Source organism: Lemur catta, chromosome 17 (assembly GCF_020740605.2).
Source record: "Lemur catta isolate mLemCat1 chromosome 17, mLemCat1.pri, whole genome shotgun sequence".
NCBI lineage: Eukaryota > Metazoa > Chordata > Mammalia > Primates > Lemuridae > Lemur > Lemur catta.
The window spans coordinates 31,613,591-31,631,946 of NC_059144.1; the positions used below are offsets into that span (position 1 = coordinate 31,613,591).

Here is an 18,356-nt window from a genome sequence, read left to right on the forward strand (position 1 = left end):
TACTACTTTTCCCCTCTCCCACTGGGCTCCGGCTACACTGGTCTCCTTGCTGTCCCTTGGAAGGTGCCAGGCAGTTCCGTCCTCAGAGTCTTTGCACAGGCTGTTCCCTCTGCCTGGAATGCAATTCTCCTGGGTATCTGCATGGCTCTCCCTTTACCTCCTTGAAGCCTTTCTCAAATATCACCTCCTCAATGAGGCCTCCTGGAACCTCTCTGTTTTATGCTCTCACCAGCCATCACTCCCACTCCCCACAGTACTGACACACACTCCCCCACTCCGCATTTTTTTAATTAATAATTTTCCATAAGGCACTCACTTTCTAACATTCTGCTTAACTTGTTTAATTCTTATGTTCCTTGTTTATGGTCTCTCCTTCTACTAGCATGTAAGTTCCACAAAGACAGGGGTCTTTATTTTGTCCCCTGATCTGTCCTGAGCACTTTGAACAAAATCTGGCATATAGTAGGTGCTCAGTAAATGTTTTTTGGAATCAATTTTCGCTTCTCAAAGCAAATAGGCAAAATATAGCATAGCCTTAACTTTTAGTCTTTCTTACCTCTGTTCATCAGACAAGTGAATTTTGTCTTTCCTATTTCTGTGTGTGGAATTCCACGTGTGATATATTAATAGGCAGTGAAAACATTCTCCCAACATCTGCCAGTTTTGGGAAACATCCCATACATTGGGGCCTGACCTTCACAGTATAATTAGACTCTAGGCTATAGCTATAGCGTGTATTGCTGCAGCAAAAGAAACTGATTGCAAAGTTCATCATTTTTATATCACACAGTGTATCTGCTTTCAGCATACATGATCCGGAAAGCTTCTGTGTGATATATCCTAAAAAGCAAGAGTTCCTATTGGCATTCACTGCTTATTTATTGTATGGGCCAAAATAAAAGGTTATGGTCTAGGAAAGGGTACACGCTATCATTCAGACTCTTTATAGAGGGCATTCTGTTTTACAGCCTGGCTCTATTTATTATACTATTTCTCCCAAGTATCTGCTCTGTTTCTATGCCCCATTGCCTTAGCCTTTCTGATGCCCGGGACATAGTATTTCGCCATTTGGTCTTCATTCTCTCTGCTCCCCCTCAATCGCCCTCCCCCTCACACTAGACACCACCCACCCACTCCATTCCCAGGCTGGTCCTTCTCCCTTCAGGCAGCTTCCTTTTAATCAGTGATCGTACGAGATGGAAAACTGGATAATGTGATAAAATATATGATGAAAATGTATAAATTTTTAGTATGTTGTTAAATAGAGCATTTCTGAAAATAAGGCTTCATTACCTGAGAGAAGTAACCATAATTTAGGATGAAATTTCACTGCTACATAAAGTGGATGTCCAAATATACCTGACTGTTTGTCAAGGAAAAAGGATTTCCAGGGCAGTTTTTCCCACTGGAGTTTAGTCATTGAACCATATGGTTTATAGGTTATTGAATCCACCATTAGAAGTCTCTGAAAAACAGTTTGGGCTTGATGAAGAGCAATTTAGCATGAAGGTACTTTCACACCCAGTGTCCACCAATTATAGCACTTATGAAAGAATGAAACTTACAAACTATAACTAGTTTTCTCATTCCAAATGATCACACGTACCATACAAAATATTTCAAAGGCACAAAAGAACGGAAGTCCTCCAGTGCAACTTCTAGAGTGAAAACTTGTTCCCAGCTGAAATTATTATATGACATTCAGTAAGCACTTTCATTGGTTTGAAGGTTTAGAAAAGATTTGTTAAGCTGCTGGCTGAAGTTATGATAGAGGTGGGGAGAGACAGACAGGGGGAGGGAGGTGGGTGGGCAGAGCAGAGAGAAAGGAGGACATAGAAGTTGAGGATGATGCTGCTCTGGAGTTTACTGCCAGGGTTCCAGCACCAGCTCCTCCGTTTAGTTGCTATGAGACCTTAGAGAAGATTCCTTCCCAGTCCAAGCCTCCTTTGTTGTCAGCAAAATGGAGATGATAATTAGTGTTTACCTCCTGGGGTTATTGTAAGTAAGTATTCAATAACCCTATTTAACATGCTAACATCACTTAGAATAATACATTACATGCAGTGAGTACTCTATAAATGTTAGCTACTGACATTATCATTGAAATACATAAAAACCAAATGTTGGCTTTCTTTCTATAAATAGAATGGCTATGGTATTACATATGCAAGGAGTTCTTACTAAGCCAGATTGGGGGAGGGGGGCAGTTGAATGAAGTCATTTGTAAGAGTGCCGTGGTAGAGGCTGTGGGTGACTTCTGTGCCCAACCCATGGCATCCACTTCACCTCTAGAAAGGTGCCAGAAGTTCAAACTATGTGGTAAATTAAACACAGCCCAGGCCTTTGTCACGGGCCCAGTGAGATTTGAGAAGAGAGTGACAGGTGAGCTTGGAGGCTCCTTTGCAAACATGAATCCTGAGTCAAGTGCACAAGATCAGAAATGCACAATTCCAGAGGAAGGAAAATGGGAGAAGTAGGAGAAGCAAGATGGGAAGGACTAGGAGCCCCAGTGGCCCAGCTGTAGTTCAGACCACACCAGCCTCCCAGCAGTGGGAAGAGAAAAGCAGATCCAGGGAGCTAGGAAGATGGAGGAGCATGAACTCCCTACAAGCCTGGGAGCAGGCCCACAGAAGCAGGCATATTTCACTGGCCAAAGACAAAGAGAGATAGACCTTTGGCCTAGAGCCAAACACCCACTTTCTAAGGGAGAGGCATGACTCTCTTTGGCCCAAACACCAATAAGGCAAGTGTGTAATCAACCTTCATTATTAAGCATAGCTGGAGAAGTTCTCAAACAGACAAGGAAGGCAGCCATCATCAAAAAGTTAGCAAAGACCAATTACACTTTTATTTACATACACATTTGAAGGACTTTCTTTTTTAATGTAAGATTCATTCTTGATTGGAAATTTCAGCCTGGAAGGTATTAAAGTTAACCTATTGAGTATGGAATCAATATTCAAACTTCGGTAATACAAAATTACATTTACCTTTAATTACTGTCAAGTTTTAAGGTTTGCTTGATCAGACTAGCCTAGGGGTCAACAGACTCTTCTGCAGGCCACATTTATCCTGCCATCTGTTTCTGTGAATTCAGTTTTGTTGGACCATAGCCACACCTACTTGTTTACATATTATCTGAGCTGCGTGGGGGCTATGTATTAGCCTGGACTCTCCAGACTAATTGGCTCACATGGTCTCACATGGCTGTGAGGCTGAGAAATCCCAAGATCCGCATTTGTCAAGCTAGGGACCCAGGAGAACGATGGTGTAACACCATTCCCTGCCTGAAGACCTGAGAACAAGGAGAGCCAATGGTGTAAGCTCCAGTCCAAGTCTGAGTCCGAAGGCAGGAGAAGATCAGTGTCCCAGCTCAAAGACAGTCAGGCAGAAACAGCAAATTCTCTTTTACTCTGCATTTTTGTTCTATTCGGGCTTCCAGTGGATTGGATGAGGCCACCCACATTGAGAAAGGCAACCTGCTTAACTCAGTCTGCTGATTCAAATGTTAGTCTCATCCAGAAACATCCTCACAGAGACACTCAGAATAATGTTTTGCCAAATATCTGGGCATCCCATGGCCTGGTCAAGTTGACACATACAGTTAACTATCCCAAGCTACAAAGGCAGAGGTGAATAGTTGCTATAAGAAACCATGTGGTCAGCAAAGCCTGAAATACTACCTGGCCCATTATGAGAAAAAGTGTGCTGCCTCTGAACCAGTGAATAGAAGAATAAATGAGAGCACAACTAGATAAATTGGGTTTCTCTTTTACATAGCATTCTAGGAGTTCATTCATTCATTTAAAATATTTACTGAGCATCTAGAATGTGCCTCAGCAGAATAGTGAAGAAAACAAGTCCTTACCCTCAAGGATCTTACACTCTAGTGGGGAAAGAGAGTCCAAAATAAACACACCAATATGGTACATGGAGACATGCCCTTTATAACAACCTAAAAAAGTGGACAAGGGCTAGAGTTATCCCGTTTTCAACTGGATGACAGGGAAAGTCCTATGGTACTGTGACCTTTGAACACAGATCCTGTTTTCTCAAATTAAGGAAATCAGTCATGCTTTCAGGTAAGAGTATTTCTGACCAAAGGACCCAAGTTCAAAGATGGTGAGATAAAAGCATGCTTGGTATATTCAAGGAAAATCGGTAAGGTCGATGGATTGTGTCCGGGTGCTTGAGGGGGAGAGGAAAAGGAGGTGAATTTAGAGAAATATATGCCAGATCAAGTTAGGCTGTATAGATTATGATAATGGACTTGGATTTTACTCTGTGTGAAATGGGAGGTCATTGAAAAGTGTATAGCAAAGGAGTGAAACTGTCTACTCATGTTTAGGAGCAATCACTGTGGTTTTGATGTAGAATACAGGGGGCAAGTGACAGAAGCCGGGAAAGCAGTTAAAGGCTCTATCAGTTAGCTTCTGACAGGCTTTGCTGCAATAACAAGAAACCCCAGGATCACAGTGATTTCTTTCTCACTCTGGTTAGATGTTGACTGTCACTCTGACCAATATTGTTTGGAATTCATACCGAAAGAACAGCCCCTTATCTGTGGTATCACTGGGCTCCAGGCAGAGGAGAAAGAAAAATGACAGAACCATGTCATGTGTCTTGAAGACTCTGCGAAGCAGTGGCACATGTCATTTTCACACACATGCCACTGGCCAAAATGAAACATGCTGCAAAGACTATGGTAAACAGAGTGTGGAGATACTGTCCTCTCCCAGGAAAGGGTAGTGAATATGTGGTAACAATGGTAAAACCTTACTGTGGCAGTTACTGCAGTGGTTTTTGGATCAGGACAATAGCAGTGCAGGTGCTGACACGTGGTTGTGTTCTGGATATATTTTGGACAAGATTGCTGATGCATTGAAAGGTATGAGAGAGAAAGAGGAGACAGGATGGCTCTAATGTATTTGGCCTTTACCTAACACACTAGGGCCAAATTTATGAAATCAATAAAATCTAGCCTGTTTTTTCACACTTACCATCTACTTCCTTGATGACATCTATTCCTGGTTCTTTTGAGGGCTTTGCTCTTAGCTGCCTAAGGTTATTAGCTGAATGGGAGTTACTGCAATGGTTGAGAGCATGGGCTCTGGAGTCACACAGACCTTCCCGGCTCTTACTCTTGGATTCTCTTCCCTGTGACTTAGGGTAAGTCAGTTAATATCTCTCTGTGCCTCAGTTTTATAATCTGTAAAATGATGGATCCTGTTTTCCTTATGGATTATTTGTAGCATGAGATAACTCTCTGGAAAATAATAAATGGTCATTTAATGGTAGCTCTTGTTTTTATTAGTTAAGATTCTAAAAGGTGAAGGCTTAGGGTGAATGGGGAGGGAAGCCCCAGCAAGGTAAGCAACCTTAGTTGACTTGAGAATATATGCTCTACATGAGCTGAGTCCTCACCTTCTCTCACTGCATCTTCACAACGGCTCCGTGAAATGAGGTTTATGACCCCCACATTACACATCAGCAAACCAACGTACAGAGGCTTGGAGTGATTTTTCCCAAAGTCACACAGCTTGTAAAATCTGAGAAGTAGGATTCAAATGTAAGTCTGTTTGAATCCAAAGCCTATTCTCAAATAAAGCCTTTAAAATCTTGATGTTGCTTGCTTTTTATAGTGCTTACTTTTTTTTTTTTGATGGACTCAACTATCACAAAAGTTAAACCGATTATATATGAAAGGCAATCTGTGAATTCACTTCTAAGAAACAGTAAGAGTGATTCTTCTTGCTTTGTGCAGGCAAACCTTTCTAAGAGGATATATGCAAATGTGGTCCAAAATTAGAAAGCCTTATTTATACTCTGGGGCCAGGGAAATAGCTTTTAGGGAATGGATATAAAGAAAGTTATGTATTGAATAAGGAAGGTGGAGAAGGTACAGAAGATAGTGGAAAGGGCTTTAGGCATAAAGAATGGGAGTGGAAATCCCTACTTAGAAGGAGAATATGAAAAGAATAAATGTAACTAAAAAACAAATGTTTGGGAACGTGCAACCCAGCAGTATTGACAGTGATATAATTAAACAATATATGAGATTTTACCTTAATACCAGCTAAATAAGAAGACCATTTAGAAAAAATAATGCCCAAAGATGGTAAATATGCATTGAAATCTGGTCTTTCATGCATTACTCTGTGCAATCTACAATGAAAAGTAATTTGGAGATACTTGAGAGAAAATAAAAGTATTCATATTCTTTAATTCAATAATTCCCCTTCTGAGGATCCATTCCTAGAAATCATTCAAAATATTAGGAAAAATAAAGATGTTCTTTGTATTAATAGAATTATTTGAATGACAATACTTAAAATATACCTGTCCAACATTGGGGAAATAGTTAAATCAACTATGATACCTTTACTTTCTAGAATTTTATAAAGATATTTCTGCCTATGACATATATACATTTTTTAACAATACAGATTGAGGATTGAAGCACTGATACATGTTACAACATGGATGAACATTGCAAGCATGCGAAATGAAAGGTGGCAGGCACAAAATGTCATGTATTGTAGGATTCCATTTATAAGAACTGTTTGGAACAGGCACATCTATAGAGATGTAAAGTAGGTTAGCGGTTGCCTGGGGCTAGGTGTGTGGGGGTGGGGTGCAGGAATGATGAGTGACTGCTAGTGGGTACATAGCTACTTCGTGGGGTGACAAAAATTCCCAACTTAGATTGGGATGAAGTTACAGAACTCTGCGATCCTATTAAAAACCATTGAACTATACACTTGAAGTGGGCAAATTGTATCTCAGTAAAAGTATAACTCAATAACAGTATTTTTAAAAAATACAAATTGAATATATACTGTAATTAAAACTCAGTTACATGAATACATGAAAAACAGACTAGAAGTGAATACAACCATATGCTAACAGTGGTTTGGTTCAGAAAGTGAATTTATGGGTGAAAATTTTTGCTTTCTCTTATTGTCCAAAATTTTTGTAATGTGATTAGATTTCTTTCCTTATTAAAAAGAAGTGGGTGTAATTAACAAATAGAAGAATCATTCTTCATCATTCTGTTTCACTCCATTCTTCTTTCTTTTTACCTTGTAGCATCAAGAGTCAGAAATGTCACAGCCCAGTAGCTATCACAGCCCCATCTGGCCATTTCAGGCCATTTGATACAATTCTGTCAACGAAAAAGGAAACCATAGTAATGGGTTTAACACCCCTCCAAAAAATATATACACATTAAAAATTCTGGCATATTGAATATATATGTGTTCTCATTTTTAGGAAGTAATAGAAGCGATCGCGGAGTGTGCATTTAAGACTTCACCTTTTCCAATTCTCCTGTCATTTGAGAACCATGTGGATTCGTAAGTATTCAACACGTTAGCAAGGAGTCTTTTTCCCAAATAAGGCTGTTATATAATAATTGTTTATCAGATTTAAGATTATTTGATGTTATTAATGGTGTTCTCCAACCATGTGAGACATTAAGTGGCATGTTTTCATCTGTATGTGATGACACTCATTCATTTAAATCTCATGAACATTAAAGTAACCCATTAGACTTGTGGAATCTATTTTCATGCCATAATATGATTTTTAAATTAAGGACTCTTCTTTCTACAATGCAGTGGAACACATTTTCTTATATAGTGCATGTCTCTATTACAGATTTGGGTTGCATTAGGCCACTTTTATAAACCCCCTTCATTAGCTCCTTCCATTTCATGCAAATTTACAATCAGTTTTGCAAACCCAAAATTGCCAGTTCCCTTCAATTCCTTGTGGCTGGGGGAGGGAGAGCTGTAAATTCTATTCTGCCACTGTGCACCTACACAGGACTCTGTCCGCAAAATGCTCTGTCTTTCCCCTTCCCATTGGTTTCCCCTGTTTGTTAATATTTGTAAATATTTTCCTATTTCACGATATCCTGCACTTATTGCTGAGCTACATAAATAAAAGGTAATTTTGACTTAACTATTCTAGATTCATTTGATCACAAAGCACCAAAGAGAGACACATTTAAATCTAATACATATATTTAGTTTATCATAGAGTTACTCCCTTTAAAGAGCTTCAGAAGGAAAGATTATTTTATGTATTGAATCAAAGTTCATGGAACTAACATTCTAGTCCATGGAATCAATGTCTGGAGAATTTATAGTGCTATTGTTGCCCAAAAGAAGCCCTCTCTTTCATCTCAAGAACCTAAGGCAGATTTCCCAACTAGAAGCCAGTAGCCCCTGTCCCAATTTGGCTCACAAGTCATTTTTTACCCCTTTTCCTACTGAGTCTTTCCCAGGTCACTGATCCTCTTTGTCCACATAATTTGCAACACGTGCTTCAATTCACTAATTCTTAAAGAATGTACTAAATCTTGAAGAAGCAGTATGGTTGTGATCAAATTTCAGCTTGAAGAGTCTCGAAGTAGTTAAATGTGATAATGTGTTAATACATACGTGGAGAGACCTTATTTCAAAGTAATCAGTTTTATAATTATCCATATTTCTAGTTTGCCCTCGGGAAATCCATATTACATTTTCTGGCTTTTGGTTCTGTTTCTTTATGAAACAATCATCCAATGAATGATGTAATCATTTGGCACAGAGTGTGCCCAGCACCCCTGAGGGTCAAGTGAAGAAAAAGGAATTTATTCTGCCCCCTGGCTATTTCTGTTCTTACTAAAAGGGGCGCTTCTTTAGTGGCTGTATTTAATACCTCCTTTGCTGTGACAGCTCTGATTTGCAAGTGACTTTTTTGGAAGCACTTTCTCCTCTCTGTCCATCTGTTTGTAATTGGGCTCTAATACTACTTTAGCACTTTTCTTTCAGGCACTGTAGTGTGCAGACTTGTTGATGTGTTGTTTTCTTTTTGGAAGAAAAGGCAGCTAGCTTACTTGTTTTCTTAAAAAAAAAATGTTTCTATTGAAATTAGACAAAATGAAAGGCTATGGTTTTATTTGGGATGGTCCCACCTGCTACAGTAAACTCTCCTTTGAGGTAGCAACAATCACCACCATCACAAACATAACAGCAAACGCTCCACGAACGTGGATTTTGTGCCAAACAGCTTTCCAAATATTTCACGTGCCCCAGTTCATGTAAGCCTCACCACAAACCTAGGTGCTTCTGAGAGTAAATATTAAATATTATCTCTATTCTACAGATCATAAAACTGAGTCTCAAAGAGGGTACCTTGCCCAAGTCCATGCAGCTAAAATGTGACAGAGATGGGATTCAAATCCAGCTAGTCTGGCTTCGGAACTCACACTTTTAGTCCACGCCATCCCCTGCACCTAAACAGAAGCATCATGAGCCTTTGGTTGAGACAACAGAGCATCTGCAAGGCAACTGCCTGCAAATGTTCACATTTATGGAGTTTGTAGCCCTCAACCAAAGGATGTTTTTTGCAGTCTTCCACACCAATAATCCAAAACCGGGCATGAAAATGAATTCCTACATTGTGCACAAAAGCAACGAGGCTAGTGCCGTAATACTCCTCTTCCTGGTTGAAAAGATGGTAAATTTAGCTATTAAAAGTTCATTAATAATTCATATGTGACAAAAGAAAACAGGAAAACAACCTTCCTAGGATGCCATGATCGTATCCCAAAGCACAGATAATGTAATGGCAGGGAAATACGAAGAGACCGAATTCTATCGAGGAGGAAGTGGCAGGAAGTTGTTTGCTTTGTATTTCCCTTGTCCTTCACCTCCAGATATCAGAACTGCTTAGCCACAATTCTTTCTTGGGAGGGCTGTCACACACCCAAAGAACACTGATAAGCTTTCCTGTTGCTGGACAAACCTTATACTTGATTTGGGGCCACCTTGCTGGTTCCTGAACCCGTGCCGTGTAGTCAGAACACTCTTTCCGCTTAAACCTAGATCTAACCTCAGAATCCTTCTCAATACAGTGACTCAGGAACACATCACCAAAATATCTGGAACTTACCCCTGGTGAACCATTCTATTCTCCTGCGTGCTTTATATACAACATGGCAGATTCAGAACTCAGTCCCACCTAATTTGGGCCACACCTCCAAAACAAACTCACACTGGAAAAACGGAAGAAAGCCACTGAATTTTCTGGTTTTCTCTCCTGATATTTGAAATCACCTATCCATGAACAACAGAGAGGAATCTGCCATTACCTGCTTTCAACTTATCCACTTGCTACATCAGATTCCCATAAAGTGCTTTTCAAAATGCAGATTCCTGAGCTGCACCCCTCCCTCTGAATTAGAATTTCTAGAAATAAGACTTGAAAATCCTTAAGAAAAAAAAAAAAAGCCCTAGTTGACCCTAATGTTCCACTTGTGAACTAACACTTCCAGAAAAGGAATTGTACACCGAATTCAAGTGAAGTAACCTCTAGCCCTGTTTAGCCACAGACAACTGTGAGATTTTGGACAAAGTCCTTAATCTCCATGGGTTGCAGATTCCTACTCTATAGAGAATGAGGTTGATTTATTAATAGTTCCACTTGGAGGATTTACCCCATGAAATGAGACGAGTTCCTTGGTCGGAAAACTGACCACTTTGCCAGATGCCTACACTTTTGGAGTATTTAACATGTTAGAAATGTCTGCTATGGCCCAAAGCTCAAAATGCATTTGTGAATTTTTTCCTCTCACTTCATCTCCATGTTAGCTGATATTGATGCTCTAAGCACTTTAGGATTTTTTTTTTTTTTGGTGCTAATTGCAATTTTAATGCCTTTTATTTCTGCAGTTCTGACCTGCAATTAAAAAGTTGCTTTATTTTCCTCTGACTTTTTCTATTCGATTTGCTCTCTGTTCCGATTTAGTTCCCTGTAGGTGGGCATGTGTATGTATTGAGAACATGAATAGCTTCATTACGTAAATAGTTCGTTTTATTTTTTTCCTGGACACCTACCTCTTGCTCTCTCCACCTCAGTTGGTTTTGAGGCAGATCTCTTTAAAAGTCCAAGTTAGACATAGATTCTTGTTCTTCAAAGTGTAGCCCTCAGACCTGAAGCATCTGCATCACATTAGAGCTTGTTAGAGATGCCGCAGAGTTGGGGCCCCACCCTGGAATCTGTGTCAGAATCTCCATTTGTATAATACCCCCAGGTGATTGATTTGAAGGAAGTGGTAGAGCTCAGCTCTAAACACTGTGGTTCATTTACCATCAGAATTACATGCACCCTTGTTTAAAATGCACGTTTCAGGGTTTCCGTCCTCGCTACATGAATTAAGGGACTGGGGAGTTGGCCCTGTCACCTGCAGCCTTAACAGCTCAGGTGATTCTTTTGTGTAATTGAGTAAAAAATCATGGCTCCAGCAAAATCCCGAGGGCCTGATTTGGGAACCTCCTGAAAGAGGACATCTGCGTAGGGATACTTGGAGCATCTCCCCCAGATCTTTCCACTGGTGAGAATATGGTTCCCTGGGAAATCCTGAAAGCGGGGCATTAGGGTTAACTCTTGCCTTTCACTCCAGGTCGCTAATCAAAGAGACTCTGGGGCTCCTGAGTTCCAACACTCAGGGAAAATGTCATATACTTCAGCACTTGTTGGCTTATTTTAATCTATCACAGAGGTTTTCAGACTTGAACCTGCATCAGCATCATCAAAAGGGCTTCCTGGACTCCACTGCCCGAGGGTCTCTGGTTCAGAATCTGCATTTCCAATAAGCTGCAAGGGCTATTGATGCTGCTGCTCCAGGGACCACGCGTGGAGCAGTCAAGCTCCGTGATATTTAACAGAGTCATTCTGTGAAAGAAAAATGGAAGGTTTGGCCAGTTTCTTTAGTGCAACCTGGAACAGGTAGGCCCAGCACCAATGGGCTTGTTCTCAGCTGCAACCGGACAGTAGGCTGACTTGATTGAACCCTGGTGCAAGTTATCCTTGGAGGCAGAGTACCTGAATTGGAGGATGCCAGGGGCTGCCAGTTCTCTGCCTGCTCCCAAAGGTCTCATCGACACAGTTTCTAATGAGTTGTCCTTAAACGACCACCTCCAGTGCTTTTCAGGGTCAATTACGACCACCTCCAGTGCTTTTCAGGGTCAATTCTCTGATGAGCAGTTGTTCTTTCTCCCTGATACTGCGGAGGAAGATTGCAGTCTGTTCTGACGACTGCGTAAGCCATGTAGTAAAGTCTCACACAAGCCAAGAAAGAATGGTGAGAAGGTGCAAGGTTGGAGGGCTTTGCAAGCTCTTTGAATCTTGCCTTTCCTCTCCCTGTGGTTCCAAGAAAGCAGTGACCTTGGGGGTTCATATTTGAACTCCAAAGAACTCACATGGCCCCCAAAAGCACACAGTTTGATTGTTTTTGAAGGGATATAAAGAGTGTTTTTCCCTATGAATCATTGCAATATGATTTGAACTCCCAATACTCCCACTCCCAGAAAAAAAAAAAAAAAAAACATGATCCAGGCTTAATATTCAGGGAAGAGGGAATGAAAATAAGAACCACATTTTACAATCAATTTGAGTTGTTGTAAAATAAAAAGCGTTTTCATCACTGTTACTTATTCTTAGTACACTTGCAGTTCTGTTAAAATGTATTATCCTTGCAGCATGTAAAGAAAACTATTGGGAAATCAAGTTCAACGGCCTGTAGATCAAAATCAGAGTCCATAAACCCAGTGGAATTGGATACCTTTATAATGATATTTAACATTCCACAAAATGAGAAAAAAAAATTTTATTGCTTTTTAAAAGGTCGAGGAAAGCAGGAGCATCGAAAGAATGTGAATGTTCCCCTCTATCAACTGTGTTTACAAGTTGTTGGGTGCACGATTTGTCTAGTCTAGCTAGCGGACGCTGCCTCCTAATAGTGGAATCATCTTACATTTGCCCTGCTCTTTTAAGGTCTCAGAGACATTTGCATCCATTACTTCATTTCATCTTCTCGGCATCCTCTGTCCCTTTCCAAGAACAGTTATTATCCTCCTCGTTTTATAGATCCAGAGTGGCTCACAGCCTGGAGCTCAGCTCAGCAAACCCTGCAGCCCCAGCCTTTCCCATCTGACCAGGTTCCTACTGGCAACACACTCAGGCTGATGCCACCTTTGCTTCCCTGTTATGTACCTAAGAGTTACACACACCTTTCCCCAAGGTGCCTGCTACTCTTGTCTTTCTTCCAGGGCCCCCTGCCTAAGTGGACACGTTGTCTGCCTGCTGGCTCTTTTTATACATTTTGAGATTCTGTGTGTGTGTGTGTGTCTCTCTCTCTGTCTTTCCCACCTTCCCACCCTTTCTATTCATCTCCCTTCCTGCCTTCCTCCCTCTTCTCTCCTCCCTCCCTCTTCTCTCCTCCCCTATCTCCTTATAAACACTCCGTATGCAGCTCTGTCCATCTGACAAATTCCTCCCAAAAATTCACATGGAGTCATGAACCAGTCTCCCCTCCAAGTGTCTACTGACTGAGAAACAGGGAATTAAATAAAAGGGACTGAGTCTCTCAACTCTGAGAATTTCAGGAATCCAGTGACAGGCAAAGGACCCGCCATCTTCTCCCCCTGTGTCTGTGCAGCTCAGCCTTAGAAATAGCCTCTCCTGCCGGTGCCCCCACCGTCCACCTGTGTGTGTTACCCCAGTTCACATAAGTCAGGATAATGATGTAGAATGATAAAAGTCGATCCAGAATGGTGGGATTAGGGAATTACCTCTTTTTGTAGTTAACAACACAATGTGATCCTGTTCAGCTCTCTGAATAAGCCTCCCTGCTTTCCTCCTCCTTGTTCCCCCGCAGCCCAAAGCAGCAGGCCAAGATGGCGGAGTACTGCCGACTGATCTTTGGGGATGCTCTTCTCATGGAGCCGCTGGAAAAATACCCAGTAAGCAGTTTTGATGTTTGCTCCTGCAGGAGCATGTGTATTATTTGGGATTGGGGTTGGGAGGAGACTTAACTCACTTCCTTTCCATGTTTATGTGTCTTGGTAAGATCAATGCACTTGATAACAAACTCTTTGACCAGGAAGACACCAGCAGTGGGCGCAGCCGAGGGTGGGAGACAGAAGATATGCATCTGTTCTCTTCCTCTTCCCATGGTCTCTTCCCTCCCTCGCTGCCTGAGAAGGCTCAGTCGGGAGTGCAGAATTCCCCACAGTTGCAATCGGCCCACGGGGACAGTCTGAGAGGACAGGCCTCTGATCCCTCCCAGGGAAGCTCATCACACCCCTTTGGGATGAGAGGGTTGGCGAAAGAGGACACGACGAGTGGCACAGTGGCTTTTTGGCTGTCCTTGCTGGCTGCTGCCCACTTCCTTGCATGCACTTTTTGTTGCGGCACAACTCAGGTGTCCTATTGCCGTGGTAACAGCCCTGCTTTGAAAAGGGAAGCAGCAGAAATACCCTAAAGTAGCCTCTTCCCTCTGGAACCCTTTTGCCCAATCTCCTCACACCCTTAAGTGAGTTCATACCCAGAGTCATTGCAAGCAAAGAGTGGAGGACTATCTAAGGAGTTCAATAGACTTGCTAAAAATAACCCATCTTGTGGCTTGCATACGTATTGTCTGATACAGTATCTGATAACCCTCTCATGGGAAATTGATTTTCCCATTAAATGCACAAGCTTGAAACACTAGAAATGAGGCTTGCAAATGCGGTACCTTCAATCTCAGGGCTGGGAGGAAATCTGAAGTCACCTAGTTCACCTCTGCTGGTGCCACAGAGATGTGCAGCTAAACAACCTCATACCAGGATGAGGGGATTTGCTGTTTTTAAGGTGTATCTGAAAAGTGGATTCTACAGGCTCACCTAGAAGCTTCTGCCCATTCTCACTAACTCCTCCTGGCAGGTGCCTGGCTTCCCGCCTTGGAAAACTCAGGCCAAGGCTTTCGTATCTGTCCTAAATCAATGGGGTTGGATTTATATGGTCTGTTGGAAAACTCATAAAAGTTCAGGTTTAGTACATCAAATCTACCAGTGCTATGGTTGTATTCATGTAGATTTTGTTGTGAAAAAATGAAAGTATAGTAATTAAAATATATCTTTAAGTAAAAAAAAAAAAAAAGCTATGAACCAGCCCCCATGCAAGACCCCTTTAGAGCACTTTAATGAACAGTATTGGGCATGATAAAGAATAGTCTAGACACTCTTGGTATCCAAAGCTCTGCTGGGGGTCTGGGGGGACAGAGTCTGAAGGAAGGGGTGGTGTTTTTAAAGAAGGTGCTTTTCTCTTCTGTTAGCTGGACTCTGGAGTTCCCCTCCCAAGCCCTATGGATTTAATGTATAAAATTTTGGTGAAAAATAAGAAGAAATCACACAAGTCCTCAGAAGGAAGTGGCAAAAAGAAGCTCTCGGAACAAGCTTCCAACACGTACAGCGACTCTTCCAGCGTGTTCGAGCCTTCATCCCCAGGAGCTGGTGAGGGGCTGGCGGGCTCTCCTCCTTACGCTATGTGTGGGTTTAAGAGTTGCCGCTCTGGGATTAGCTTAGACAGACTTTAGACAGACTTTTAACATTCCTATTTCAGCAGTTTTCAGATATATTGTGGGTTTTCTGTTGCTGCTACAAAATTGGTGGCTTAAAAGTGCACAAATACATTATCTTCCAGTTCTGTAGGTCAGAAAGCCCACAGGATCTCATGGGGCTACACTCCAGGTATGGGCAGGGCTGCGCTTCTTTCTGGAGGCTCTAAGGGAAAAGCCATTTCTTTGCTTTTTCCAGCTTTTTGAGGCCACCCACATTCATTGGCACGGGGCTTCATCCTCCAGCTTCAAAGTCAGCAATGTTACATTTCACTAACCCTTCTTCTTTAGTTGCATCTCCCTCTGACCACAGGCGAGAACTGTCCTCTGCTTTTAAGGACTCATGTGATCACATTGGACCCATCTAGGTAATCTGGGGTTATCTCCCCAATCGCAAGGTCCTTAACTTAATGTCATCTGCAATGCCCCTTTTGTCATGCAAGGTGACATACTCACTGGGCATAGACTATGTCTTGGCCATTATTCTGGCTACTGCATAAACCAAATAATCTTTGGAGTGACCACATGATTTTAAGCTTCATAATGGGAAGCATTAACCATAAGACTGGGCGCTGAGTGCATTCTCACTGAGGATATGCTGAAGAGCATTTCTGGGCATTTCAATTTATCCATATTTTACAGAGCTTTTGAAAAATGTGCCATGGCAAAATTACTTGAATTCTCTAACAAAAACGACTAGGAAATAGTTAATTATCATTCCTTCTCCTTTTAAATTTAGATTGAAATAGATTTTTGTGATTGATGAGAAAAGAATTCAAAGTGATCACTCATTTCCTTTGGATTATTTGTCTTTTAGTCTAATTCATTTTCCACGTTCAATGTTCAGTCGGAATCTTGGGAATCTGAAATCTGCATGACAAAGATTTCCTGATTGGAGGGTGATTATATGGAGGAAACTTTAAGCTTGACTTTAGGAAGTTCTTCAATTGAAAATTTAACTAACATGGGAACAATCCCTTTGGAAAACTATTTAGCAGTATATACAAAAGCTGAACACAGGCACTCCCTGGACCCTAGGAATTCCATTCCTAGGTGGATACCCAACAGAAACACATATTTAGGTTTACCCAGAGACATGTACAAGAATTGCTTAAAGCAGCACTATTCAGAATAGCCAAACACTGGAAACCAACAAAATGCCCATCAACAGATAAATAAATCAAGGTATATTCACACAAAGGAATAATATGCAGCAATGAGAATGATCTACAACTACACCTAAAAATATGCATGAATCATTATAAATAAACATAATGTTAAGCAAAAGAAGTCAAATACAAAGAAATATATGCTATGTGATTCCATCTATATAAAGTACAAAAAGAGGCAAAACTAATCTATGCTGCTATAAGTCAGGATAATCGTTACCGTTGGAAAAGAAATAACTGGAAGTGAACCCCAGGGGGCTTCTAGAAACTGGTTATATTTTGTTTCTAGATCTGGATACTGGTTATGCAGACATGTTCATTGGGCAAAAATTCATTTCACTGAGCACTTATGATACGTACTTTTCTGTATATAGAAAAGTTATACATTAAAATATTTTAAAATAATTAAAAATTTAAAATATAAACTCTAAGTCAATTTAAAAAAAGGTTGTCTGAGACTCTGATTTATCTGTTCTTCTATTTTTCTGTCTCCATTGCCAATTCCTTTTATTGGTTAGACCAAAATCCTTATTCACAGACATTATATAATTCTTTGGAAGGGTTTTGTTTTGTAGCTTTTGAGTGTGTACTTTCAGCATTTATTGCACACTTCTTTCAAAATTTTTTTTCAAAAGTAACTTTTGTTTTCAGTGTGAATGTTCCTTTTGAAGTTTTGAAGTGAATACCATTAACAGGCTTATCATCGTTAACACCTATTTCCCTAACACAGCAGCTCTGTGCTTTGAACGCTAGCAAGTAAACCTTGTCTTCTTTTGCATGTGAGTGCTTGTTGTTGTTGTTGTTGTTTTACCATCTGCCTTTCCCAGTACCAGTTCCCTCCTCCTTATTAACTGGATGCGTAACACAAATGACGGTTTTTACAGGCAGTGAACATGATTGCTTAATACAGAGAAAGAGCAGCAATCTGTTAGTTATTCGGTAGATTTCCTAAGCTAGCCCCATAGTCTGTTGTGCAATCATTATTTATTTCGATGGAAATTTTTGGACATTTTAATATGTAGGTAGTCCCCTGAATAAAGAGCACTGCTAATTTACCATTTGGTTTGTAGATATTCACAGTACTGGGAACTCAAGTAACTTGAAAAACATGAAATGGATCTCATTTCAAAGCTAATGTGCCTATCATGGCCCCTGCTGGTCACATACCTTTTCCAGAATTTAGCCCTTTGCTGGTACACTGGCCCTAAAGAAGTAGGGGACAGGAAATTTTTTTTTTGTAGCTCAGTAGGATTCCCCCAACATCCCTCCAAAGACTTAGAGGAAAATCAGGTCTCTGCTTTTGTTGTGAAGAAAGAGAAATTCTTTCTTTCCCACATAAACCAAAGAATGACCTGACTGGCATTTGAAATGACTGGTGTACTATTGTGTCCCATGAAGCATTTTGTAGAAGGCTCTGCTAAACAACTGGTTAAATTACTTGATTAAAAGAATCTTCTCTCTGATTAAAAAAAAAGTAGTAATAACGTGGGGCAAAACATCCTAAAATAACATGTCTCTAATATAATGTGTTTTCTATCCAAAGTATAATTGACTCACCTTCTTAGCTAACACAATATCAGCGTCATAGATTGGTTGTCTGTGGCTTTGTTTAATAAATAAGCCATAAATAATAACCCTTAGCGGTCCCAGAAATCTTTTCTCTCTGAAGATATTTCTCACTGCTGTCATTCCGTAATTGATTGAACTTTGTTAGCCAAATGGCAACATTTATAGGTTTCTTGGAGGACAGTACTCTGGGC

The 18,356-nt window shown here is 40.8% G+C and overlaps 1 protein-coding gene across 2 annotated transcripts in view; it reads left to right on the forward strand.

The window, feature by feature from the left end:
- Window positions 1–18,356, forward strand: part of PLCB1 (phospholipase C beta 1) — a 646,359-nt gene that overhangs the window by 489,910 nt on the left and 138,093 nt on the right. For both annotated transcript variants that reach the window (XM_045528129.1, XM_045528130.1), the window contains 3 exons: window positions 7,273–7,355; window positions 13,709–13,793; window positions 15,146–15,323. In XM_045528129.1, coding sequence (XP_045384085.1) covers window positions 7,273–7,355; window positions 13,709–13,793; window positions 15,146–15,323 — 346 coding nt within the window. The remainder of the gene's footprint in view (window positions 1–7,272; window positions 7,356–13,708; window positions 13,794–15,145; window positions 15,324–18,356) is intronic.